General features: G+C 36.8%; 1 protein-coding gene across 2 annotated transcripts; it reads left to right on the top strand.

Moving 5' to 3' along the window:
• Lcch3 (Ligand-gated chloride channel homolog 3) lies at positions 1–27,781 on the top strand. Of its 2 annotated transcripts, none has more exons than XM_022060021.2 (8): positions 1–355; positions 5,393–5,496; positions 13,674–13,741; positions 16,424–16,569; positions 17,887–18,044; positions 18,915–19,199; positions 21,750–21,974; positions 22,492–27,781. In XM_022060021.2, the coding sequence occupies exons 1-8, from the start codon at positions 270–272 to the stop codon at positions 22,929–22,931; spliced, it is 1,512 nt and encodes a 503-aa protein (XP_021915713.1). In that variant the 5' UTR covers positions 1–269; the 3' UTR covers positions 22,932–27,781. The 2 variants fall into 2 exon arrangements, with proteins under 2 accessions (XP_021915713.1, XP_021915721.1); XM_022060029.2 differs by lacking the exon at positions 1–355 and adding an exon at positions 4,907–5,057.

Genomic DNA, 27,781 nt, shown 5'->3' with positions numbered 1-27,781 from the left:
TCAACAGTAGGAGATTTTGCGTGATGCTGCACATAGGCTGCATCTTATTTCACTCATAATCACGGTTACTCACATATCTCAGTAAAACAAAATTGTAACGTAAATACGTGTGTGTAGATTTTTTGGAACAATTACGAACAAAATCCAGGTCGCTAGATCCATGTCTTTACAAATGTCTCGGAAAGAATCGGTGTTCTTGGATTATCAGATCACGTGAAATTCGAAGGGCCTCATAACACCGAGGCATAAGTGGTACACTGTACACAATAATGGTGATATTCACAGAAGAAAGTAGGTTCATATGGTTCATTGTGGTGGCGACATCGATATCACCTGGCTGGACCGAGGCTGTGAGGTAAGTATCATGATGTCTAAATCAAATGACACACAGAACAGCAATACATTTTCTTGATCAGTTAAATAACTAGCAGTTGGTCAAGGAATACTCTGTCAGATTTGAGGTTTTCACAGCGATGAGTATGAAGATTTCTGTCTTCTGGGTTGTTACGTTATGTAGTCTGGTTCATCGCCCTGATGATGGAGGCAGTATGACCTCTGAAACGTTGGTAAACATCGACCAGACTACACAGCGCAACAACCCAGAAGACAGAAATCTTCATACTAAGAATCGCCCTGATGATGGAGGCAGTATGACCTCTGAAACGTTGGTAACCATCGACCAGACTACACAGCGCAACAACCCAGAAGACAGAAATCTTCATACTAAGAATCGCCCTGATGATGGAGGCAGTATGACCTCTTAAACGTTGGTTAACATCGACCATACTACACAGCGCAACAACCCAGAAGACAGAAATCTTCATACTAAGAATCGCCCTGATGACGGAGGCAGTATGACCTCCGAAACGTTGGTAAACATCGACCAGACTACACAGCGAAACAACCCAGAAGACAGAAATCTCTAAGGAATACTCGTTAGTTTGTAAGTTATTAAGATCGTAAGAAGAATTAACTTGAGTTCAGTTTTGTTGTTATTTTTATAACACTATTTAATTGATTGCACCAAGCAGTGTCAGTGAAAATTAAACTGTATAACTGTTCTTATTGTTAATTTTAACAAAATCCTTTTCTACTTCGAGGCTAGAAAATTACTTAGTGAGTCACTCAGTTTAAAACCAAGACATTAAAAATTACGTAGCCTACTTTCCCCGTTACATTTCATATATTTCTAATATTATGCGAGATACAGAATTATTGTATGGTGCTAGGTCGATCAATCAAGAAACACAAATCGCATGTAAACCTTTGTGTTTATTTTAATACACCGTTGTTCGCGAGATTACAAATTTTTGCATTGTACATCCATATCCTCTCTTGTTAGTATGGTGCTTAAAGTTCCAGGAAAAACTTTTAACTTTATCCTAGAATACTAGTTCATTACACCGGTACCTAAGAAAATTACATTTATAAAAAAATAAGATATGCAAGTGTAAGTTTTGAATCCAGTTATTCGATTTGATGGCAGTTGTGAATAATCAGTCCAGTTCCATTACCTTTAAATGCACCAATGAGTCAACAAAGACAGAAAGTTGCCTGAATGTGTTTTGTCGTAAGAGATATAACTGGGGTCAGATATAACTGGCTTTTGTGCAGACAGATGTCCTAACATTGCCTCGCATATGTGCCAGAGCCACCTACGATTTGTCCGTTTAATATATATTTAGAACGAATTAAAAATAAGCACTGAAAACAGATCAAAGATGTGTCTTGGTGATCAGGTCCCATCTGTTTCTGTGCAGTATTAAATTTCTCGTCTTAAATTAGCGAGACGTTAAGGGGGGAAGTTAGTAAATGGTGCAGTCCTGCCATTTCTTTTTCTTCTTGGCTAAAAGAAAACTCAAGACTCTTATGTAGATATCTGGTTAGGTTATACCATTTATCGTAATATTCGCACGAATTACATAAAAGTAACAAATAATTCTCACTGTATGTCTGTATGTCCACACGTTTAATTATAGAAGGTATTAAACAAATATTAACGGAATTTGTAACTCTAAATCAAGGACTGAACTTAAAATATGATTTTAATAAAATATTCTCGGGCTATCAGGTGCGTTAAATGGTTACAAGACAAAACCGACGTGATGTGACATCAGAACCCTGATGATGGGGACAGAGATGGTCCCTGAAACGTCGGTTTACTACGGTAACCAGTTAACACGGTTGATTGCCCGAGAAGATTTTAATGAATTACGTCGCCGAGAAGGCTTCAAATCGAATATAATTTTGTTTCATATTAATTCACTTTATACAAGCCTGGAACTGACCAACGGCAGTTTTCTAACAAAGGATTATTCTACCATAAGAAAAAATTGCACATGGCTGATAGTCGCTTAACTGGTTCAAAAATTGTCCTGTTTTTACGGAACCCGAAGGCTCATTACCGCTTTCAGAAAAGTCTGTCACAGGAACGTGTCGTCAGCCAGTTAAATAATCGGTTTAACACTTTAAAGCACAACGATAAGTATATATCCCACCTCCTTAAACAATCAATAACTCTTCGTCTTTACATGTTATATTCGACTGTTAGCTTTATTTTGTTGGGTACGATTCCCGCTATAAACAGCGTTAACTAATTAATCGTTTTAATGGCGGCGAGTTCTCTTTGCGGTACGGACTGAATTATTAAACATTATTTAGACGAGCTTCGGCTTCAGATGGTTTAAAGTCGTCTTAATTGCAATGGATTTTCTCACTGTCAACACGTTGAATAAATGAACAAATACGATTACAATTTAAAAATTATATTTATATTAGCTTTATATACATTACATGGCATTTCTTCCACACCTGATGTAATTGTTATACCACCACAACTCGATTTATTGATTGAGGTTGCAGCTAAAAGCAAAATGCCTAACAATTACACTGCTTTGACATGGCTGCCAGAGATTCATTTATTATAATGCGAAGAACCAGATGAAGATGTTTGTATCATTCATCATATCTCTTACACTGTAGAAGTAACAGAATTGAATAACCTCACAACTTATTCTCCGCTCGTATTAAGTAGAGGTGAGTGATAAGTCACAATTTCCGTCCGACCTTACTTCCAATCGACTGCTCCTGACATGAAACTCTGTGGATTCTACAACCGGTGGGAAAGAAAAACCCTGCAATTGCGAGAAATCAAACCGTAGCCTATCATCCCATAATCGCTAAACTGACCGAGATAACAACACTAACATTAATAATTGTGATAACGAGCATGATAGCGGTAAGTTGTAGAACCAAAACCGAAAACTAAAAAACCTGATGACGAATACTGAGAATGTAAACAATAAATTGGCACGGGTCCGAACGTTTGCACCCCACTTAAAACGCATGTTTACATCCGCTGAGCGACATTTCGGGTCATCAGCAGTTTATACGACATCGATGATGCAACAGAAACGGAGATGTTCACACGATCCCTAACCAAGAATGAAGGTCACCAGTAACATAGCAACTGAAACGAGGAAAGTCTTTCTTGAAGAATTCATAATTACTAGGCTAGTCAATGGATACTCTGGTTTTGGAGCCAGAATTCGTTACCATGTCCACGAAGGGGCTCCACCGAACCATATTCCGATAAAGCTGAATCCAATCTAACTAGGATTTGAGGTTTTCACGACGGTGAGTCCGAAGATGGCTGTCTTCTGGGTCTTGCGCTGTGTAGTCTGGTAGAAGTTTACCAACGTTTCAGAGGTCCTTACTGCCTCCATCATCAGGGCGATGAGTTCGATCGCCAGAAGACAGCCATCTTAAAATCCAATCTACACTGTTGTGACCGCAATATCAACGTTTTATTCTCCGTCTCCCAAGTGGCTTCTTCCCTTCGGGTTTTCATTATTACATTTTGTACGCATTTTCTATTTCGCCCACACGTTCTACATGCCCACCTATCTCATCCTCAATGACTTAATCACGCTGATATTATTACGTTAAGAGTAAAAAATGTAATGTTCTTCATTATGGATTGTCTCATCCTTTTCTTAACCTCTATTTCTAGGTCTAAATATGTTTCATTACCGGATAAACATAATAAATCTGTGTCGATTCTGTACATCGTTTAACAGCAGGAAATTAATCACTAACTAACTAACTAACTAACTAGATGGCTTACCGAACCCGAAGGTTCATCACCGAATTAACCAAAGCCCTCCACCGGACCCTGTCCTGGGCCTACAAAATCCAGTCTCCTTCAACTCCTATCTCCCATAGATCCCGCCTTACATTATCCTCCCATCTATGTCTAGGTCTCCCCAGCGGTCTCTTCCCTTCAGGTTTCCCAACCAGTACCCGGTGCACACCTCTTGTCCCATCCATGCGCGCTACATGTCCCGCCCATCTCATTCTTCTCGACTTAATCACCCTCACAATATTGGGGGAGCAGTACAGATTTTTAAGCTCGTCATTGTGCAGTTTTCTCCACGCCCCATCGTCTTCTCTCTTAGGCCCAAATATCCTCCTCAACACCCGATTCTCAAACACCTGTAATCTGTGTTCCTCCCTCTGAGTGAGAGAGAAATTAATCACTTATGAGGGAAAATATTGCCCAAATAAAGATCTAGACTCAGAGAATTTCTTGAATGGCTGAGTGACCACATGTTTCTAAAGAAAGAACATACGCCATGACTATCTAGTCATAACTAGAACATGTTTTTGATGACTTAGGATAAAACCTGAAATTTACTAAAAATGTAAATGCTTATTATTTATCTGGTTTTCGGTCTGACAGAATTTAGAGACTTTAATTCTGATTTTAATGTTGTATTGCAGCATCCTATTTTATTAATCAACAATTGTTATTCAATATATCGCCTCGTGCCATGCAACATCAATGCCATTATCTAATCTTGTCACTGCAGCCGTGTCGTTCTGAAGTGACGTCAGTGACATGCTGCAGTGATACAATAGCACATTGACGCGCTGTGCTCTGGTAGTGTTTTGTAACAAGAGATGGAATATTGAACAACAATTTTTGGACTTTGCTCATCGTCTTAAATTGTAAAATTTAGGAAGCTGGATTCTGCTTCCTTTCTTCATGTAAACAGGTAAAAGAACCTCAGAACGGAGGCTAGTTCAACCAGGGGGCCCAACAGACAGGTTTCCTGTCCTCTTTTCCTCACTTTTTACCTGATGAAAGCAGAATACAGCATCTGAAATGCTGTTTTGTTATTTTATAACTTAAGACGACAGACAAAGTCCTGAAGAAAAATTTGTAAGAAAATTTACCTGGTCACAGTTAATAGTATACGTATATTTTTGATTAGATCTGTAAAATATGAAAATATAAGGCAAATAAAGAATGCTAAAACGAAAAGAACGCTTATTTTTATGCGAACTGTTTTTTTACTTGTGAAAGTAATTCGGACGTTTGTTTCCACAGCAACGAGCAGCAACAATCCCAGTCGAACCGCCTAGAAAATGTGACACAGACCATTTCCAGACTCCTGCAGGGATACGATATCCGGCTGAGACCAAACTTTGGAGGTGAGCTTAGCATGAAATCCGCCTGTAAGAATGCTTAACAGCCATGCTGAGAGCTAATCAATAAAGCTAATCCTAATCGAGATATGCCAAGTAAGAATTGGGGCGAGATCGATGTATCGTCTTTTCAAAAGTTATTAACAATAAGTTCCCTTAAATCCTTCGGTCTATATGACGAAACTAGCAGAAAAATATAAATTTGTAATTTCACAGTTAAGGGCTCATTTTTGTTTATAATTCTCACAGACACTGACTACATAAAACTTGCCACATATAATCTAAAACTTCTCTGTGGTCGACATGCTCACGATTAACGTACAAATTAAAAATAAATGCTTCACAAAAAATGTTGTAGGTACATTTACTATTTTCCTTCATGCACGGTTTCGCATTTAGAATTTACTGGAACGAATTACTAGGTCGATTTATTATTACTATTATTTATTTATAAGCCAGCAAGTATTCAAGTGCTTGTTCATACGAGTCGCTTCAGGAACTTGCCTTCGCAAGATGAAATCTGAAAGTTTCTGCCGATGGTGCGTTATAAACTAAAAATTTAATTTTGGGCTTGTCCATCGTCTATATTTGAATCAAATTACAACGTTTCGGAAGATAAATCTTCTCCCGTCTTAAGGTGAAAAAGGAAGTAAAGAAACCTTAGCTCTTGTGTCGTTTGGTTAAACTAGCCTCAGACCTGAAGATGGAAGAAGATTCAACTTCCGAAACGTAATTTTATTGAAACATAGACTATGGACAAAGCCCAAAGTTCCACTTTTACATATTTATTGTGAAGGTTTGTTGGCCCCCGCCAAAACCTAAGATGGATGGCAACTAATGTTCATTTCATATATGCGTAATCACTTTTGGTGTTGTCAAGGGGCACATTTAATATGATTTGTTTTTGCACTTAGGCTACTTTCCTTGTAACATTAGAAAAGTAAGGACTAAGGAAGAGTCATATTATTAACAATGCAGTAGACTCCCGATTATCTGGATTAGTTGGGAAATATATTTTACAGGATAATCGAAACCCTGGATGATCAACAAAAGTGAAAATAAATCACGCAAATGCAACAAATACGTTCACGTTTATTCAGACATACGCTGTTTCAATTTTTTAAAGATTTAATAATAACAAAATGAATTTTATATATAATTTTATGCAGTACATACATTTTCAAAATCGATAAATTACTAATAAACGAACGCGTATCGGATTCCAACAGAGAGTAACAATGTTCAACTATCGTAAACTCCAGATTTTAGCAACTATTGATTTATGTTAATAAAGTTAAATGTCTTTATTAATTTTATTCCTTTATTTTTAAACGCTCTAAAGCAACAGATTTTTCTATAACTTTCGTTTCAACCGGACAGACCCTGATTAATCCGCCCCCGGACAGTAGAGAGTCTGCTGTATATGAACATCGCCCCAGGACAGCTTCAGTGATTGGTTATCAGTTGTTAGAAACAGTCTTTAGCGCAGGCCAACTTCCGAAAAAGAGTTTTACGTGTTGGACAGATTAACTACAAAAGACGTCAAGTCCACTGAGTACCATGACACGTCTGTCGCACGGTTAACTGCTTAATATACGAGACTGACGATAAAGACAGGGGCTGTCCCCCCACGGCTACCAACCTTACACCGTCACCAGTCTGAACAGTATTGATTTGCCAGCACATCAGCGCTCCTGCTTCCTGCCTACGCGACAATCACACTTTACAGTTCTTCCCCTAACCGACACTGAACTGCAAAAATGGATTATGTCAGTTTCACTGGGCCACTCACTGCATTTGACGGATAATGTCTTCTTGCTAAGCAGTTCAAGTGAACGCTTGGACACCAGTTTCGGGGGAGGGAGTCTTGAAGAGTAACAAAGACTTCCTTCCGTACGGTCTCTGTGCCACAAAACTACTAAATGAAATTAAATAAATTTATTTAAGTTCTGATGGACCTTCTTCATTAACCGCGAGGGAATTAGCGAGCGCGCAAGGGTTTTCGGTTCAGCGCAGTACACGAGGCTATGGACTTCTGTTTGTTTAATTTATGTAGAGTTTAAGATTCGTTCGTACAGAGACACAGTCGCTTTCTCAGACGATGTATAACTACTTGGAAAGGATATGGAAGGAAGCGGTTCGGATAATTTAAGTTAGGCCCTACTATATCAGTATTTACCAGCAGGGACTGAGGAAAACCACGCGGGAGTGCTAATCACTCGGCCACCATTGACGTGCGATTCTTGATGTCATTTGTTGCAGAAATGAACTGATCTTTTGTTCAACAAAATGAGAACTGAGAAAACGAATAAAACAAAAGCGACAACGAGAAAAGTGGAGCACAAAGGAAAGAAATTGTGGGAGGGAAAACGAGAAAGGAAATTAGAAAGGAACAAACGAACGAACAAGGAAGAAAGTAGTGTTGTATACCAAACGTAGGCCCATGCATGTTCTTACAAGGAAAAACAGAACATTTGTAGTGTAATGGTATTTGGCATCAACATAAGCGAGAAGCTATAATATTATCCACTGATGATTCATAACCATCCTCCCATTCAACTCAAAATCCACCACGTAGTTGAGAATGCATTGTTATTATAAACAAACACGTAAAGAAAACACCCAGTTTTCGCTACATAGATATATCGATATATGTTAAATTCGAGAGCTCCGGGCTACAATTCACGAACCTTGGAAACGGTAAACGTTTTTCTGCGATAAACGAATGAAAAATCATGTCATCAACCTGAAGCTACTCGCTGAGGGATGTGCTCGTCGGTACCAGCTCTCGGCGTATAAAACTTATTTTCTTATGACATCACGTCGAAACGTTATTGAAGAGGCCAAGTTATCGCTCATCTCCCCACATAACACGCAATAAATTAATCCATGTGGCATTGGTCCATAAAGCTAGCCTAAGGCACGTAGAGCGGTGATACCTGTTAGTCAACAAATTTACCCAACAGATGTCAGCTAAATATGGAATTAGGTTCGATACACCCTGGAAACACGCATAAACATAAACGTTTCCTAATCAACCTCAATTTTACATTAGATTTGAACTGTTCACGGCTGTAAACGTGTATATTGTGGTTTCCTCGTTGTTTCCAGTGCTTTGGAGGCACCTTCTGCCACCATCTTTAGGGTGGTTTAGATAGTGGCATTTCATCCACGCCAGATGTAATGGTTATTCTGTCATAACTCTGTAAAATGAGGCAAACGACGTTCATTCATTCCCTCTTTCTATATTTATCTCATTCGTTCGTTTTCTTCCGCGAAATTCATCCAAACACATGACATTTTTTCTGCTTTAACGATATATTTACTTGTGGGAGTCGTAAAACTACGACTTTCATTAGTAGAATATTTCATTTAAGACATAAAACGGTCGTAAACGCAGTTTTTATACGTCGCCGTGTGACATGTCGGTTCTAATCTGTTCCGAACACACATCTAGCCTCCTTCAGCGTCAAGGCCATCCCTAGTTTAACAGTAACATATGAATTACGGGGGGGATCCCACACAAGAGAACCATTTGATCATCACATCTGACCTATCCAGATAGCAGAAATTGTCGTTCGTTTCCGTCTTAATTAAATTAATGTCCGTGGCGTTTACTACGAGCTATCACAACTTCCGTACACAAAATCTCCAAGCAAACGCGTTTCGGCATAATCAGCCATCATCTGCTGACATCTCCACTATTTAGTGTTCCGAAGATCTTAAAATACAACAATAATAATCCTGAAGATTTCTGTCTTGGGTTGTTTCGCTGTGTAGTATGGTTGATGAATCGCCCTGATGACGGAGGCAGTGTGACCTATGAAACGTCGGTAAACATCGACCAGACTACACAGCGCAACAACCCAGAAGACAGAAATCTTCATACTCTGATGACGGAGGCAGTATGACCTCTGAAACGTTGGTTAACATCGACCAGACTACACAGTGCAACAACCCAGAAGACAGAAATCTTCATACTCTGATGACGGAGGCAGTATGACCTCTGAAACGTTGGTTAACATCGACCAGACTACACAGCGCAACAACCCAGAAGACAGAAATCTTCATACTCACCGCTGTGAAAACCTCAAATCTTACAACAATAATAATCCTGAGTAATTTTACATAAATATTGGAATTAAAATGTCATTTCATTTAAATCAAAGACTACTTTCGTTTTCACGGTGTTACGTAAACAGAGAGCCGGTGACTAAACTTCATGCTGGACGACCAGAATTATATTCCCGGTAGGGGAAGAGAATGTTACACGGCTTTATAGACATATTACTTATTATTCTGCACTGTTCACGAATTCAGACACTTATAAGAACTGCAATACATTATATTTCTCTGAATTATATATGCTATCTGTGAGCGTCTGATTAATATCATCATGAATGTTTTTACTTTCTGCGTTTTATCGATTTTTCAAATTAAGCTTGCGTCATGGCGTTACTTGAGACAGAGCGAGCCAATGAGGTGTGACCGTCACATATGGTGTAAAGAAAATGCCACTACCAACGTCTAGTTTGGTTTGATTTAATTTGTTAACAATCTGGAATAAGCAGTTCAGTTGTGTAGATTTTGAACTCGCCAGTCTACTATGTCAAGGAATGATACGACTATCTGCAATCTGACATTTTCATGGCGGTAAACACGCGACATGTTACTCCGAAACATTTCTTACGACCTACAAGCTTATACGGAGCCATAACTGAGATCACAGTCCAATATGGCCGTTATCCGCACGATGTTTCTGGGATCCATAATTTTAGAATACAATGCGTCCGGCTCTGGGTGGATCTGACAGTTCCAGATGTTTCCTTTGAAGACACAGAGACAAAGGCTTGGGCCCTAACTGCCTCTATGATCGAAAGACGTAAATTCGACAGGAAATTGTACAGACTGCTAGTCCAATGCACCGGATCCTATATGCCATGCTAACCAAGACGTCATTTTCAAAACGTGACATCTCCGCTAGGTTATATTTCGCTTTGCCACCTGCCGGGTGACAAAACGAAGTCTTCAGCCTTAGTGGTGGTGGGGGGGCGGGGCGGATATACTCGCCTTCACAATCTTCTTTATGCCCTTGAACTCTGATAGGCAATTTTAAAGTAAAGTTATCCATCCCCGTGTCTATTCAATGGGGCAGTCGAGAAATGGTTTTAATTCCACGCATTAATAACCTTAGTGATAGATTCACGAATCCCCGGTGGCCACTGGATAGACGGCTAGGTGGGCCCCAGAAACTGTCTGCACACAGTGGTGGAGAAGAGATAAATCCACGCCCCTCCCAAACCAAGCCCCGATCGTCTATACTTCGGCTCAGTCACTGGCTGAGCCATTCTCGTGAAGCAGGTAAAATTCTTGCCGGTTTTCGTTACCTATTAAACGTCTTATAAAAGTTATTCCAGGGTTCCTTTAAAAGTTTACAGTTCCTCGAAACGTCAATAAATTCCCCGCCCTCTATGGAACCTGAAGGTGCATCACAAAATCTCGCAATTTCACAGAATCCTAAACCAGGCTGTATCACGGCCACAACTTCACACTCTATTAATGACCGTCCATTTAATTTTTCCTTCCATCTATGCCTAGGTCTTCCAAGAGATGCGTTTCCTTTAGCTTTTCTGGTAAATAATTTGTATGCATTTATCAGGTTTACCTGCATTTCTCGTCAATCTAAACCATAAATAAATAATAGAAACATATATAAATTCCTGGATTAAATGCCAACAAAAAATCTCAAAGAAGGGGGTATTTGTTTTATTCTGTCAGGAAGAGTATTGCATATAATGTCCAGTAACTACATAACCTGGCCACTTTCCAAAAGGCCAACATAGGTAGATGCAATCTTCATATAGGGAGAATCCAATATCTGGAGTTGAATCTCTACCCCCTACCCTCTGTTCTGTCGATACTGAAGACACGAGGAGCTGATCAATAGCCAAATTATTGTCCATGCGTCTCTGTCCCTAGCTGCTTCCCTTCTCCACAGATTTCATGTCGTTACTCCTTCACATAAACATGCTCTTACTTGTTAGACGACTCCAATGGCATTTACATACTTTTGAAAAACTTATTTGCAGTTTTCATAGCACACTGACCCTGATGCTTATTTAGTTTTGCTACAAACTTATTGTTAAACTAATCGTACTACAGATATCACACTGCGGAAATTGTCTTTATAATTTGTTATGTATCAACTATATAAAAAATGTTTGAAACCAAAGTTGTACATTGAAAAAGCTGTGTATTTTGTATTAGATATCAGTCTTTGTACTAAGCCATTTTTTTATAAAAAAAGATAAAGTTGGCTTGAGCCTCATGTAAACTGAGAATTTTATTACATGGATAGGAAAAAAAATTAATGCTTTCTGAAGCCTTTTAGTTTTGACTCCAAACACCAAATTTCATTCACTAATTTTGGAAATAAAATATGCAGATTGATCTACAAAACTATCTTACCCATTATGTGCAAACATAGCTGCCGAAAAAATGTATATTTATAAAGTCTGTGTGTTTCTTACAAAATGGTGACGGGCAGCTGTGTATAGAGAGGCAGTTGAGTATAATAAGAGATATGGACCATTTGGTGCTGTCAGGAGCAAAGGATGGAGTTAACTTTGCATATGGGACTGCAATAATAGCAGACATAACGTCAGAGTCAGTACTCCACCGGTGCCCCAAGAGGATTATATATAACTCGGACATACAAGCAGCGAAGATAAATGCATCAACTTTTACAACATGTGCAGTTTCAGAATTTCTAAATTGTTGCTCATAATTCTGCATTTTACAAACCTAAATGATATCCGCTTTTTATTGTTATATGGCATTCTATCAACTGCTAATGCTGTTTAGCATAAAATAAATTATATGTAAAATTTGAGGATTTCACAGTAATGATGGTAATGATGTTACTGTTTTGGTTGTGATGCTGTGTAGACTCAGTGGTAGATAACAATATTCTGGATAATAATACTGAAGATGGGGGAAACATGTTTCTCTGGAATGTTGGTATTTATCTGAGAGTCTACCAGTGTCACAGCCTAGAAGCAAAACCTTGTTATGATATGGAAGTTTTAAATAAAATATGCTTACTCATCACCCTGATGATGGAGTCAGCAAGGACCTCTGAAACATCGGTAAACTTCTACCAGACTACATGGCGCAGCAACCCAGAAGACAGCTGTCTTCGGACTCACTGCCGCGAAAATCTCAAATCCTACAAGACACAGGAAGCTTGTGTGTAGAAACTGTCATGGCATATTTTCAGAAATAAAAAATACTGAAATGAAGGTCAACTCAGAATATTTGTCAGTAAATTTCAATATGCATTCCTTTTGTGGTATAATATGTCTAGCTAGTATTTGATTTCAGCCCATCTCTGGAGGTACTTTTTCAGTAGCTGCATTGATCTGCTGAGCTCATCTAAATTGGCCCCCAATTATACTCATTCATTCATAACATAACACCAAAAAAATAAGTTGCAGGGTTTAAAGTCTGATGATCCTGGAGGCCGAGTGATTCTCAATCCAATGTCAGGAAATTTATCATCATGATCAATGTTATCGTAATGAGGCAACTTCCAACTCTGTCTTGTCAGACTGCTGAACAGTAAAATTTCAAGCATATCATTATGTTTCTGATGATCATGACTTCAGTAAAGAACAAGGTCCTATAACTTTGTTAAGAAGTAGGCCATACCAGACATTAATTTTTGTGGAGTCATAACCATGCCAGATAATTTACTGGGAGTGTTCTGATTTCACATAAATGGGGTAGTTTACAAGCATAAGTACTGCATATGGTGATCAGGTAAACATCTGCCATGTTATGAAAGCAGTTCATTTTGAAATTTACTGACAGAAATGTTTTGAATTAACCTTCATTTCGATGTCTGATTTTTTCAGTTTGTATAATGGTTAATAAAAATAACATTATAAGACCTTGACATTATATGACGCTTTGGATACCTTGAACAGAGTAATATCTCTACTGTTCATCAGCTTTGTAAATAATTGAATTTGTGATTCTCTGTTGTCAACAACAGATTTGCATCTACTACAAGATGTGGTGCCAAACCACAAAGAACACATTCAAAAACTGTAGAGCAGTGTCTAGTCGTACTTACTGTTACCATCAGAATAGGCCTAATCGATGGTTTTCTTTATTTGCAGGTGATCCTTTATATGTGGGTATGGACCTAACCATTGCAAGTTTTGATTCCATCTCTGAAGTTAATATGGTAAGCAGCATTATTAGGAAATAAACTTCGTATCTATCCACTGCAATGGGCAGGTGTAGGCCATTTTGAAGAACATATCTCTCAATGTGTTATTTACTGTTTGCATATTTCACTCACATTTTTAATGATTTACCATTTTTAGAAACTCACTGCTGCAAAGCTAATCACATGGAATAGTCAGTTTTTTCCCTTATATCTTGTTAAGTATATATCTGATCTGCCTTGTAGATAGGGCTGATAGGTAGAGTTTCTACCACTGTGCAAAAATAGATGAATCATAAATCTCCAAGCGAGGTAAAAGCGCAGACCCTGCAAATGCGGGACAAATGCGAATGAAGAAAAATGTATATATCTGATCTAGTTGAATCCAGTCTACGCTGTCACATCATACTTCTCAGAGATGTATTTTGTTGTCATCCTCCAATTTGCACTCATGTCTATTATGTACTCTCTTCCATTCATACATTATGACCAAACATGTCTTCCATTTATACACATGCTATATGTCCTGCCCATCTCATCTTTCATAGTTTAATCACCCTAACAATACTGGTGATCATTCTAGCAGTAGTCAGCTTTGTATGGCTGGTTGCTGCCTTTCTGTCCCCAAGCAACACTTCTGCTTGTCATATGCTACACGTGGTTCCATTTCCCTGCTAGTTTTGGCTTGTTGATTGCTTTTGTTCCTTGGTATTCACAATGTATGATTACATGCTGTGGTTAAATTGAACATTCTTTTCAGCCATCTATCTTATTCTATTCTCATATGTCCATAGCATTTGAATTTTCTCTTTCCCATCCTCTATGTTATTGTTTCTTCACCATTCATTCTGTCGATAATCAACAGTTTTGCATTTCTCCAACAATCCATTTGCATTACAAGTAATTCATTTTTTCCTCTTTTCTCATAGTCCACAATCATAATATGCAACTGATCCAACTGACTCCATCAGTTTTTTCAATGTGTCTTCTTGTCTTGTTGGACGTGTCGGAATTGAACATGAACAAATATTTTTTATCTAAAATAATTCTGGTATTTATTTTCTCCTTCCTCAAATATATATCTGGCAAAGATCTACAATTTATGTTTCAGGATATGACCCAATTTGGTCCTCTTTAATCCCATTACCATATAGATGCTACATAAAGAATTACAGTTATTGCAATGGGTAATTAAACAGACGACAACATACAACTGTGGTATTCAATCCAATGACCACACAAACAGTTTCTGAAGACACTACAAAATCACTAATTGGTTATGAAGAGCACAATCAGGCTTTGTTCTCTCTCACTGCCAGTCTGAGTGTCATGACGTCACAAATGCTTATCCGAAAGGGTAAGAGGGGGGGGGGGGGGGGGGGAAAGCTCCTCTTTGATCATAGAGGTTTCATTGCTCCAGCTGATAATATGAGCATCAAAATGAAGAGGCTTCACCATAAAAAGAGATTATATCCAGCACTAAGCCTGTCAGAGCCAAATCACCCATCTCTTAAGGAAATATGAATATTAAATACACACATAGATGGTGGTCTTCTGAACTGTTAAACTGCATAGTCCCCAGGCTCTATGAAAACGTTTTAGAGGATCACACTGCCTTCATCTTTAGGGCTGAAGTAGTATGCTTATCAAAAATGTTGGTATACAGCCAAAAGACTACATTGTATACATGGTTCAGCAACTCAAAAGACTACAAAAATACAGCCATGAAAACATGAAAATCTACAGTTACCACATATGTTCATTCTGAATCTTTCAGCAGCAATAGTAGCAGGAGAAGAAGGTGCACCTAACTTGGATTCTGAAAGTGACTAAATCAAATCTCTGAAGTGGAAAGGACTATTTTTACTAACGTTTTTCTCAATTACTCCAGGCAAATAGCTAGACAGTACCTTTAAATAGGCCACAGCTGTTTCCTCCTCAGTCCTTTCTAATTTCCCATGTTCAAAAATCTAATTTCATTTGATGGTACATAACCTTGGAGGTGATACAATGACAAAACATTTTAATCTATTAATATATTTATATAAACTGTAATACTTAATACAAAATGAAAATGATTGAGTAGTATGAAGAGTGGAACTTGCAATCTTGACATTAGACACTGGACTACTTTCATTTACAGTGTTCTAGGTTTGGTCCCTGGTCAGACCTATGTGCATATTTTTACACTCACAGACAAAAGCCTTCACTTTTGTTGATGATAAAACTCTGTAAATGGGAAGTATACCAGAACACACACTGATCTAAAGGTACCAATGCTGAAGTCAGATCAGGTATGGAGCTTATTAACTCAGGTCCATTTAGTTCTGGTCTGGTCAGGTTAGGTTGGGTCAGGTCATGTTAGGTAAGGACAGATTACATTATATTAGGTTAGGTAAATTTGTGTTGGTTAAGATGGGTCAGTTAATGTCACATTAGGCTAAGTTAGGTTAGGCTAGGTTATACATTGAAGTAAATGTTACTGTGCCACCACATTGAAAAGGTTGAAAATGACTGCACTCAAAGTTCTATTGTAATTGTAGTGTTTGTGGTAGGGAACAAATAAATCTGAGTATGCAATTCTAAGAGTAAACCTTGGCCATTTATGTGAAATGTAATGTGAAGTACTTCGGCAAAATCAGCCATTAGTAGTTATAATGTTCTCATTTCAAGCAGGGTTTAGTAAGGCGTTTGTTGCAGGATTATACCATCACAATGTACCTGAACCAATACTGGAAAGATGAAAGACTGGCATTCAGTACAGATGAAGAAATTCTGACACTCTCAGGAGATTTTGCCGAGAAAATTTGGGTCCCTGACACATTTTTTGCCAATGACAAGAACAGGTAAAGTGCTGGTGTACCCTTTGTATTGTCTTAATGTACGCTCTACCAGATTTTACTTCAAGTTATGGTCAAAGAACTGCTATTTGATATTTATTATATTCAAGACCAGGTATTTAAAAATAATGATATTGAAAAACTATTGCTGATGGCTGATATAACATTTTTTTCTAAAACTTCCTATGAAATGTGAGATATAAGTATCCATGTTTCACTTTGAAACAACAAAATAAGAAAAGATCATAATTATACATTTAGTCATTAAAGTTAAATTAAATCCGTGGCGTAACAGCTCCAGAGAGCCAAAGTCGACTAGCTTGACTGCTGGCCTCACGTTCACATACCTAAGCAGAGGTGAACGATCATCCAACCAGATATAGGGTGACGTGTGGTCAGCACGACAAACCCCCAGCCATTGCTAGCTTTCCTGACCGGAACATTTAGTCATTACCTAGTCTAAAATAAAATTTATCAGCTGTGTGGTGTCATGCCCCAAAATGTATGAAAGACTACATATTTTCCTTCTTAAGTTCTGAGTGTTGAGCAAATAATTTTATAATTTAGTGAAGTTAATTCATGTTTTGTATTATGAAAGCATTACTGAATTAAGTTTTTATAACACTAATTCATAAACAATTAATTTGTGTTCTACTCATTTTCACAGCCTACTATATTCTTTCACACTACATAATATATCTATATCCACTAAATTTATGACTAATTTTTTAAAAAATAAATTAGAGTATATTTAAATCTACATCATACAAAATTAAACCAAATGAAACAATAATAAAATTAACAGATTAATAATTGATCTGACAGAATAGTTTATTTAAAAAGTACTAATTTTGGATATAATGATACAATTCTCTTTTTGATGAAGTTTTAAATGGTTTACCTAATTTTATATAGAAATTCTTACATGATGCAGGATAAAATCATGAGTTTTGTTAATAAAATCTTTAGAAATGGGACAAGTGAAAGCATTTGGAACAATAGTAAAAAAAGTCAATGATATTCAAGATTAAGAAAAGCTCAAATTAATTTCATGAGATGCACAATACAATTCAAAAAAAAATCTTATCTTCCTGTGTCTTGTTTAAAAATATAATAATTAAGATATATAAAACTGAACTTTTACCTGTTGTATTATATGGGTGTGAAAGTGTTTCTTGATTAACAGAGTAATTATTAACTGTTCAAGGAGTTGGATGGTTAGTTAAAATATCTTTACATGCTTGTACAATTATTTTCTTTGCTTTTACTTGTGAATCTAGACTAATAATTTGACAGCTTGATCTAATGATCTTCTATTATTAGTTTTCTGCATGATGTCACGGAGAGAAATAAACTGGTACGTTTGAATGGTGATGGAAGCATCACATATGGCATGAGGTTCACTACAACATTAGCCTGCATGATGGATCTTCATTATTATCCTCTGGATTCACAGAACTGCACTGTTGAAATTGAAAGCTGTAAGTACAGTCAGCAAAATTTTTGCTACTAGTGCACTGAGTTGCCATATTTTATAAAGAGCAAATTTTAATAATGTGAATGACCTTAACAAAAGATACTGTTTAAGAGACCTAAGTGTATGTGGGAGGGTAATATTAAAATAAAAATAGGGTGTGAGGATGTAGACTGCATTCAGCTAGGTCAGGTTGGATTCGATAACAGACTTATGTGACCAGATTATGAACCTTCATGTTTCACAGAAAAAGAAATCTCTTGTCAACCTGAGTGTCAGATTTTATAAAAGACCTTGAATTATGGAGTTAGTTGTTCACTTAGTCATGGTATGTTAGAATATATATATATATTTCCACAATTTTGCAAAAATATAATTTTAAATTTCACTTTTGGTTATTTAAAAAAAGTAATAGTTTTGAATATCATGGAACTCAGATTTGTCATATTAAACTCTTCATTGCATAATAACTGATTGTTTATTAAGTTATTTAATGAAAATGGTTCAATTTCATAGGTTATATATCCTCAAAATCTTTCTTGCGAAAATAGAAATTACTTTTCTACAAAATATATATATATTAATTTGCTATTTTAGGTGATTCTCTATGGGTTTGTGACAATGGCTGATTCAGTATACAAAGAGTATGTTGGACATTATCCACTGTCTGAGGTATAATTGATACACAAGACATTTCGGGAGTTGTCTGTATTCCCATCTTTAGGTGATTGGCTGTCATTATATTGACACTTTCTTTGTATTATTAGTTTAATAGCAGGGATCAAATCTGGGATCTTTTGAATGCTAGGCTAGTACACTAATCATTAGACCATAACATTTTCTTTTATAACAGTACAATACATGTTCTTATTTCCAGATGGATACACAGTATCTGATGTGGTCATGTATTGGAAAGAGACGCCAGTACGTGGTGTTGATGAAGCAGAGTTACCACAATTTACTATCATTGGCTGTGAAACCAATGACCGCAAAGAGAAGCTTGCCACTGGCAACTATCAGCGACTCTCACTTTCCTTTAAGCTGCAGCGCAACATTGGTTACTTTGTATTTCAAACATATCTCCCATCAATACTCATTGTCATGTTGTCATGGGTCTCCTTCTGGATTAACCATGAAGCAACCAGTGCTCGTGTTGCCTTAGGTAACTGTGTCACTAACGTCACTAACAGTAACAGAAGTTTCAGTACCACTAACACTATGGCTTGCCATTGGATCTGAACCTCACAACTTATTTGCCTAACATGCACCTTAATGTAATCCTCCCTCATTCTGTCTTTCAAGCCAGAATTTTCCCACCCCATTTCTGTATTTATTCATACCTCCCCCATGCTGGTCACATATCAGCCCATCACAGGAATTTCAATGGGATATTACTGCCTATTTGGATATACTGAGGAAAAACTGTGAGAAACATCAGTTAGACTACATAATAATCTAGATGAAATTTGAACCTGGTACATACTGAATGGAAGTCTAGAGCATTAAAATTACATCTTAGACATATTTTTCTGAGCACTTTGCTTTCAAATGCTTGTAATTTATACTTTTCCCTCAAACAGACCATGTTTCATATCTGCACAAAACAAATGGAAGAACTATTGTTTTGTATATCCTGATCTCTAATTATTTAGAATTTGATCTTATAAAGAAAGTACTAATAACAGTTTTCATAATATTATGCACCTGCAACTAGGAGAGCTCAAATTCCCCTTTTCTCTTTAAACTATAAAGCTGAAAACTCCAAACAATCAGACCACAGCATACACACACAGTGAAAGTTACATCCCATAATCCTGTATTGTAACACCCCAATAAAATACTAATGGTACCCACATGATGGGCAGCTGGAGTAAAGAAAGCAGGTAGACTTGGCTAGTGGTTTGGTTACACTGGCTATATGAAGCAAACTTTGTGGTAAGACAAGACAGAAGCACCTTATGTGACTCACATTCCAAGTATATGTAACTGGCTCCATAAAGCAGTGCTCTGCTAAAAAATTTGCAGTTGCTTTATGGGTCCAAAATACCCAGCCTCTTACAAAACCTTAAGGTTAATTGCCATGTTCAGAAAAGCTTGCCACTATTTCCAATCCTCAGCCTACTGAACCCAATCCAGACCTTCACATTCTAATACTTTAAGGTCAATTTTAAAACAGAGTGGATTTATTTCTGCTTGACTGCAAAATGGCAATCACACAGATAGCTGATTGGGCCCTAACATGCTGTACATGCAGAGGGGTAGAAATTGGTGAAGGTACGTTTAATTACCTTGTGTGCACTTATTGCATACCGAACACCAATATTTTCATCATGAAGGGAAAGTCTGTGAATAAGTCTTGGATTTTCTGCAATCCAGTATCATTTGTTCTGAGAATTCACCTCTCTATGTAAGGAAACCGAGGTCTCACTGGAAAAACACTAATTATTCATTAACTTCTCCATCACGTACAGAAAAAAGAAACCAACTGCAAAAACTGAATCATGTTCCTGCAAAGCATGTCTTATATGGTCAAAGTTGTAACAATTTAGTGACCCTTGATAAAGGTGTATTCAGAATCTGTCTCCTGTGATAATTGTTTAAGAAATTTGTTTGTGGAGGAGTTTTAAGTCTAGTACTAATATTTCTGAATGTCTCTTATGTCAACACAGTTCGTTTACTATATGGCTTTGTGTCCAGCAATGATCCTGCTGTTTTCTGCTTCTTGGCCATGTACTGTATACTTTGCCTGCTTGGAATTGATTCTTCTGGAAACTTGTGTTAAAATTTTTTGAAACATTTTCTGAAAGACTCATATCTGAAACAGAGTCGCACTAAACATACATGCTGTTCAACAGTATACCTCACTCAAGCCATGCAGCACTGAGTAGTTGATTGAGAAATGCTTAACATAAGCAGACAAACCTGATGATTCACAGTGGAAGCATGTTACTACCAACTGCTAGTGCCCTTGATATCATAATGGGCTAGGACCTGGAAGACACCCATACAGTTGCCACCTCAGTCAAGCAGGAGAAAATACACTCTGTATTATTCACATCCAGGTCTTTCAAGCAGCCCTTTCCATTCAGGTTTCCAGACTCAAAATTTTATATGCATTTTTTTATCTGTCCCATGTGTAGTGTATGCCCCATCCATCTCATGCGCCAAGGACTTTAGTTAGCTAAGTTAAATGGATAATTTTGGTGATATATAATTCATTAACTTCCTTCTATTTGAACTGTATACTACTTTGCAAAACATAAATTATGGAAGTCCACATTATGTAATATCGTACTATTACTTTCTCTCATCGCTCCAGATGTTGTCCTCACACTTTGTACCTAAACAACCTCAAACTGTAATCTTTCCTTAGTGTGAGAGACCTGATTTCACAACCATATAAAACAACAGGTAACATTACAAATTTTTATATTTTATTCCGAGCATACATTTTAAACTGAAACATAATGGGAACCAGATTAGTACTAGCATAGTGTATGTAACACGTGCTTAAATGAACACATCAGACTCTCTAGAGATTTCAACAGTAATCATTAAGATCTGAGTTTATGTGAGAAATGTGCTGCTTTGTGCACTTGGTTGGCTCTGTGGTTCTAATATAGTACTGATTAAAATCTTGGTAACATACTCACAGATATAGATGTGGAAAAATCATATTCCCCAAATTATGTTTTGTTCCATTGCTTTGCAGGAATCACAACTGTCCTCACCATGACCACAATCAGTACAGGTGTGCGCAGCTCTCTGCCACGTATCTCTTATGTCAAGGCAATTGACATCTATTTAGTGATGTGCTTTGTCTTCGTGTTTGCGGCTTTGCTCGAGTATGCAGCTGTAAACTATACTTATTGGGGAGCTCGTGCTAAAAAGAAATCCAAAAAAACTAAAGAGGCTGAGGAAAAGAAAACTACACAAGGTAAACAATAGTCATTCAACCCATTCAACCCATAGGAAGTCTGACTAAGCTGTCTCAGCTCTGTCAAAGCAGGTGTTTGCAGAATTTATTGTGTGGAAAAAGGTAACATATTTACACAGTGTTCTTGATGGGTTGGGTGATTGAGTGACTGAAATGAAACCTTTTAAGACACAAAGGGATTAAAAAATCAAGAAAGACAAAAACCATGAAAACTGTCTGCAGCAGTAATTTTTTGTAAAGATGCGTGGGTACCAAAACCTGTCTGAACACTGTCATGTAAAAATATCCTGACACTTATACTAGGGCTCAATATACTAGTCTGGAAACCTCTGTTGTAAACAAAAACATGTTAAACATTTGAGTACTGGACATTCATTAGATAAAAATTATCTTTGACAGACGGTAATAGTACTGACCTAACAAACACAATCCATTTGAGAGACAGATGATGCTAAATCTCTCAGTGGGTTCAAAGGAAAGCTCTTTGTGGTAACCACAACTTATGCTTTTACTACAGCACCAGCTGGGTCAGTGTCCGACCAGCAACAGCAGGAGATCATTGAGCTGCAGGACCTGCGAATGTCCCCCATCCCGTCCATCCGCAACCGGCACAACAGTCGCAATTACTCCACATCTTCTGCAGAAGGTCTTGATCCAGCCAAGTTCCCACCGAGCTTCCGCATGAACCGAGCAGCTGGCGGCTATTCCTTCCCCGTCCGGTCTGCGGGTGGCTTGCGTTTCCGAGGATCAAGAAGTCATCTTCCTCAACACAGTAAACCCAAAGTTTTCCATGCACTGAAAAGAGGAGCATCTGCCATTAGAGCTTCAATGCCAAAGATTAAAGACGTAAATATCATAGACAAATACTCACGGATCATCTTCCCATTATCATTCATGCTGTTCAATGCAGCATACTGGATCTTCTACGTACTTCCTTCTGCAAATGGTCCAAAGTGAAAATTAAGGGTAGCCACAGTCTTGAACTGTGCCTGAAAAAGTACGCACACTTAAACTAAGTAGAGTGTTGTTGAAAGAACCAAACAGAGACAATTCTAAGGTGCTACTGTCCACACTGACTGTTATAATGATGGTATAAATTCTATACATGCAAATGAAAAGTATCCACATTCAATTACAACATTATAAGTTCAAGATAAGATAGACATAAGTAAATGTTTATTTTCTGGGTTGCAAACTTGTTACTTTGATACTTTGTATAAGGCAATTCTATTTTCTTATGAAAATTCTGATAACTGTGTTTAGTTGATGTACAAGTCTTTTTGAATTTCAGTAAACATGATTGAAAATACTCAGATTCAACAAATGGATAACTTACTTATGTTTATAAAAAATCTTATACACATAACGAATGAATTCTGCTGCAGAGATTTATGACAGTTTCTTCTCACAGAAATGACAGAGATTTCTGAAGCATTATTATCGCAAGTGTACTGCACTTTCAAGTTTGCTGAAAATAATCAAATATAACAGTTATTTATGAATTTTCTGTTGCCACAAAATGGAACATGAATACATTTTCACCAGTTTTCATAAAGACTGGCCTATTAGTATTTACAATTTCTTACTAGCAAAAAGAAAATTATTTTACAACTTTGCTAAGATGGGTATTCAGAATCCTAAAGTATGACATAAGCAGAACTTCATAATGATCCTTTTGTAAATGTTAAACTTTGGAAGACATCTTGCTTCACATTTCGGTAATCAAATTGCCCACACAACAGAATCTAAAATGGTAAACAGTTGAATTTCTGAGACAGGGATATTTCCAAGTGAATGAAGGTGAGAAAGACTCACAAGAAAATTCTGTTGCCTAAAAATTGTTAAATAGCTACACATTATTTGCATCAACAGAATATACTTTATACTCTTACCAAAAAATATTCTAAATTCTATGAACGCTATTCTCAAAGTGTCAAGGTATGCATTGAACTGAATCTGGAGTAGACACCATTCAGCTTCCTCTTATCCAGTTGTGAGTATACAGAGTGATTCAGAAGGAACCTGCCAATCTTCATGAGTGCAGTTATCAAGTGGCTTTGAGTGAGTAAGTCCTATTAACATGAGCTGAACAAAGAATGTTTATAGATTCATCGTACTCTGAAAGTAGGATAATGATACGAGTCTGTTCAATAAAGATTAAGAACGATTTTCTGTAAAATGTTTGTAAGTCCTGATGGAACTTCCATTTTTTCATTTATGGTGGTTGGTAGCACTGACAGGTGCGAGTCAATGTCTGCAGTTATAGGTTGCTGCATGTTTAGTTATGCTTGTGCTGTAACCTTGATTAGGCTGTATGAGCCTGAGAGTAAGCGGCAAAGCACTCAGTGGGTCTCTTAAAGCTATATATAAGGACTCCATCAGAAGAAAATGACCTTAGCTTGTTTGGACACTGGTTGCTTCATCATGACAGTGCCAAACCACATGTTGCAAACACTGCCATTCAATTTTTAACAAGTAAAGGTGTTCACTATATTCCCTATCCTTCCTACAGCCCAGATCTAACACCTTGTGACATTTTTTGTTTCCCATATTAAAATGACAGCTTTGAGGACAGCACTTCCAGACCAAAGATGCTGCAGTCAAAGCTGTAGAGGTGATTTTAGAGAAAATGTCCAAAAATGTCCAAAAATGGCACTGATGTCTTTGATGAGTGGCAGAACTGCTGGGATATGAGTATTGACTTCAGGGGGGCCTATTTGAAAAGGAACACACTTGTAATAATTCTAAATAAAGAAGGTGTTTTAAAAAATCATTCTCAGTCTCTATTGAACAGTACTAACATATCATAAATAAGGAGTTTAATTAAAAATTTGATGTTATTCAATAACAAAACATCAAACTGAGCAGGTCTAAACATGCACATAGCATCAATAAAACCTTCTCGGGCAATCAGCCGTGTTAACTGGTTACTGTAGTAAACCGACGTTTTGGGAACCAACTCTGTCCCCATCATCACGGTTCTGATGTGACTGGATACCTCGGACGTCACCTGTCTCAAATCCTATGTATATAGCATGTTGCTGATATACAGCATTGCCAGCCACTTCAACAGAATACCTCAATGTACTGCACAGTAACAGTGCTCAAATGTACATTCAAGTCACAAACACTTTGAACAGTGTTTGTAACATGTTTCATTGTCAAATAACACATTTCAGTTCCATGTTAAAATAACTGTGAAATGTTTAATTAAAATCCCTCATTTCTGGTACATATGTAACTTATTTTCAAACTATAATAACACCTGAACTTTTCTGAATTAGATCCACAGTAACAGGCCCCTTTTTATTCAAATCACAAAGCCTGTCAGACTCCTCCTGAAACAGTCTATGAAAATTAAAATAGTATCTGGAATTCGTTTCCTAATTTATCATCTTAAAAAAGGGGCCATCTTATAAGTGCAAACGAAGTGAAATGCTTCATTAGGATGAATGTTTATATTACTTGTAACACAAAACACATGCTGTTTTTAGCATGGTTAGTGTTACTATTCACAGCATAAGCAGGTGTGGATAGTTGAACTGTATCTGATATTTTTGAATTACTTTAGATAGTGACCGGATAAAATCAAACTCTTGTAGGTAAAAACTTATTTTTCTATTAATATAAATTTTGAGAAGGGGATTTTATATTTAGGCAAATGTAGTAAATATGTGTTCTAAGAACCCCAATGAATGCATTTCAGTCAAATTCTTGATTTGTACCTTATTACAATACTTTATAGCATTTGTGAGAGAATTAAAAGTAATAACACACAAACTATTATATGAACTATGTGTTAAATAGGATATTTTCACAGACTGTATGTCCCCACCCTTTGAGCTACTTAATGAAACAGCAGAAATATCAAGATGCCAAAACCTTGAAATTATATGTATTGCCTGATAGCCAACATGTATCAGAAAATTCTTACACCATACCTCTCAATCATTATTTAGTGCTGAATTTTACCATTAAAATTGGCAATTGAATTTATCAGTTATCTGAGACAAAATCGAAACATTTTGAATGTGGGGAATTCCAGGTTTCCAGCATGATTCAGAGTCTAGATCAAGCTGAATATAACCTTACTGGTTATTCCAGTATTTTGCAAGTGCCCCCACTTTAAGATGCAGATTCCTTCAGCCTTGCCAACAGAGCAAAGCAGAAGTGGAAGAATCAGATGCCCCCTACCATCCTAAAAAAGGGGTGAAGAGAATTACATACATTAGGTGAAACCTATGGTCATGTTGGAGAAGTGCAACACTCTTTCTGGCAGTACGCAACAGAATGCTATACCAGTACCTTAAAAAGCAAATGAGACAAATAAAAATCTTTCAATAAAATTTCCAGAGGTATATAAACATTTTATTGTAATGATGTTAGCTGCTCACTTTTCTAAAAATAATTTGTTTTCAGTATTTTGTCAGAACGCTTAGAAATGTAAATTAACATCTCCCTCCCTAGTAAGTAGTCACATTTGTCCTTCAAAAAAAAAAAAAACCTGGAAAATGTTCTCCAAAGGAATTACAGAATTTTGACAGGTCTGGGCACTTAACTTTTATTATTGTACCTTGGTCTGATGACTACAGTGAGTTAGTTAATGTGTCTGAAGCTGATGTCACTGCAGTGCTTACACATAACAATCAATACATCAAGCTCAGACCAAACAGAAAACCCAAGACCTAAATTTTTGTTACAGAAAGTTCTTCTATATCTAATGTTTTGGTAATACTGCCACAACTTGGTTTGTTGAATGTGACAGTGGCATTTCCTTCACACACAATGCAATGGTTATAGAGCCATGACCTTATTTCTTGAATTAGCTGTTGGCATTCTCCCCACACCAATTGCAATGGTAATTTAGCATTTGGTGATCTAGAGAACCACAATTAGGGTTCCCATGATCAAGTTTATAGCAATTTGAAGAGCCTTGAGTGGTGTCTACTTGAATTTCTTGACTTAACACAGAACAATAATTTTCTGCATTACAATTTTAAATTAAATTAGCATAACTCCTGTAAGTAAATTAGTTCAAAGCAAGTGTTTAAAAGTTTATACTTTCTAATAACCTTGTGTAACAGTGGAGTTTCATACAATTATTGCAAAACAGCAGAACAAGAAAACAAAAAACAACACATGATAGGAATTTTTGTAATAAAATACTGATTTTTTCCAACAGCATTTAATATTAAAAGAAGCGATCAAATGATACGAAGAATCCATACAGTGTCTGTATATATTGTATACCTACATTAAAATAAGTGATAGAATATTTTGAAGAATCTGTACAATGTGTATATATTAGATATCTATATTAAAAGATGTGATTGGTGTTTTAAAGAATCTGTAAAATGTGTGTGTATACTGGATATCTGTATAAAGCGGTGATGTACCCTCACATTAATCATAAATTGACATACTGAAACATTCCTCATTCACTAACAGTAGTGATTTCATACATGATAAATGATCTCTGATAAAGCTGCACTTGTTATGGGAGATAACATAATGAATGTCAGAGCTTCAAAAGTACCTTTGAATGTACAATGGTTTTACTCTTGACATATGTTAAAATGATGTTGCAGTGTTCAAGAAATAATGTAATGTATTAGAAGTGGTTTAATCTATTTTAAATTTTCATTTTAAAATATCCCCAATATAATTATTACAGAACTTCACATCCATGGATATACTTCCCGTTCTTATGTTGATGCTGCCTAAGTGTAATGATTCTCCCCCAGTTTGGACTTTTGTGATATATATATGGCAAGAATATGTGAAAATATACAAGAATGATTATGAAA

Source organism: Zootermopsis nevadensis, unplaced genomic scaffold, assembly GCF_977971745.1.
Source record: "Zootermopsis nevadensis isolate Lab colony 2312 unplaced genomic scaffold, Znev_1.0 Znev_ptg000017l, whole genome shotgun sequence".
NCBI lineage: Eukaryota > Metazoa > Arthropoda > Insecta > Blattodea > Termopsidae > Zootermopsis > Zootermopsis nevadensis.
The sequence above is the reverse complement of the archived record's forward strand: the minus strand, read 5'-3'. Positions and strand labels throughout refer to the sequence as shown.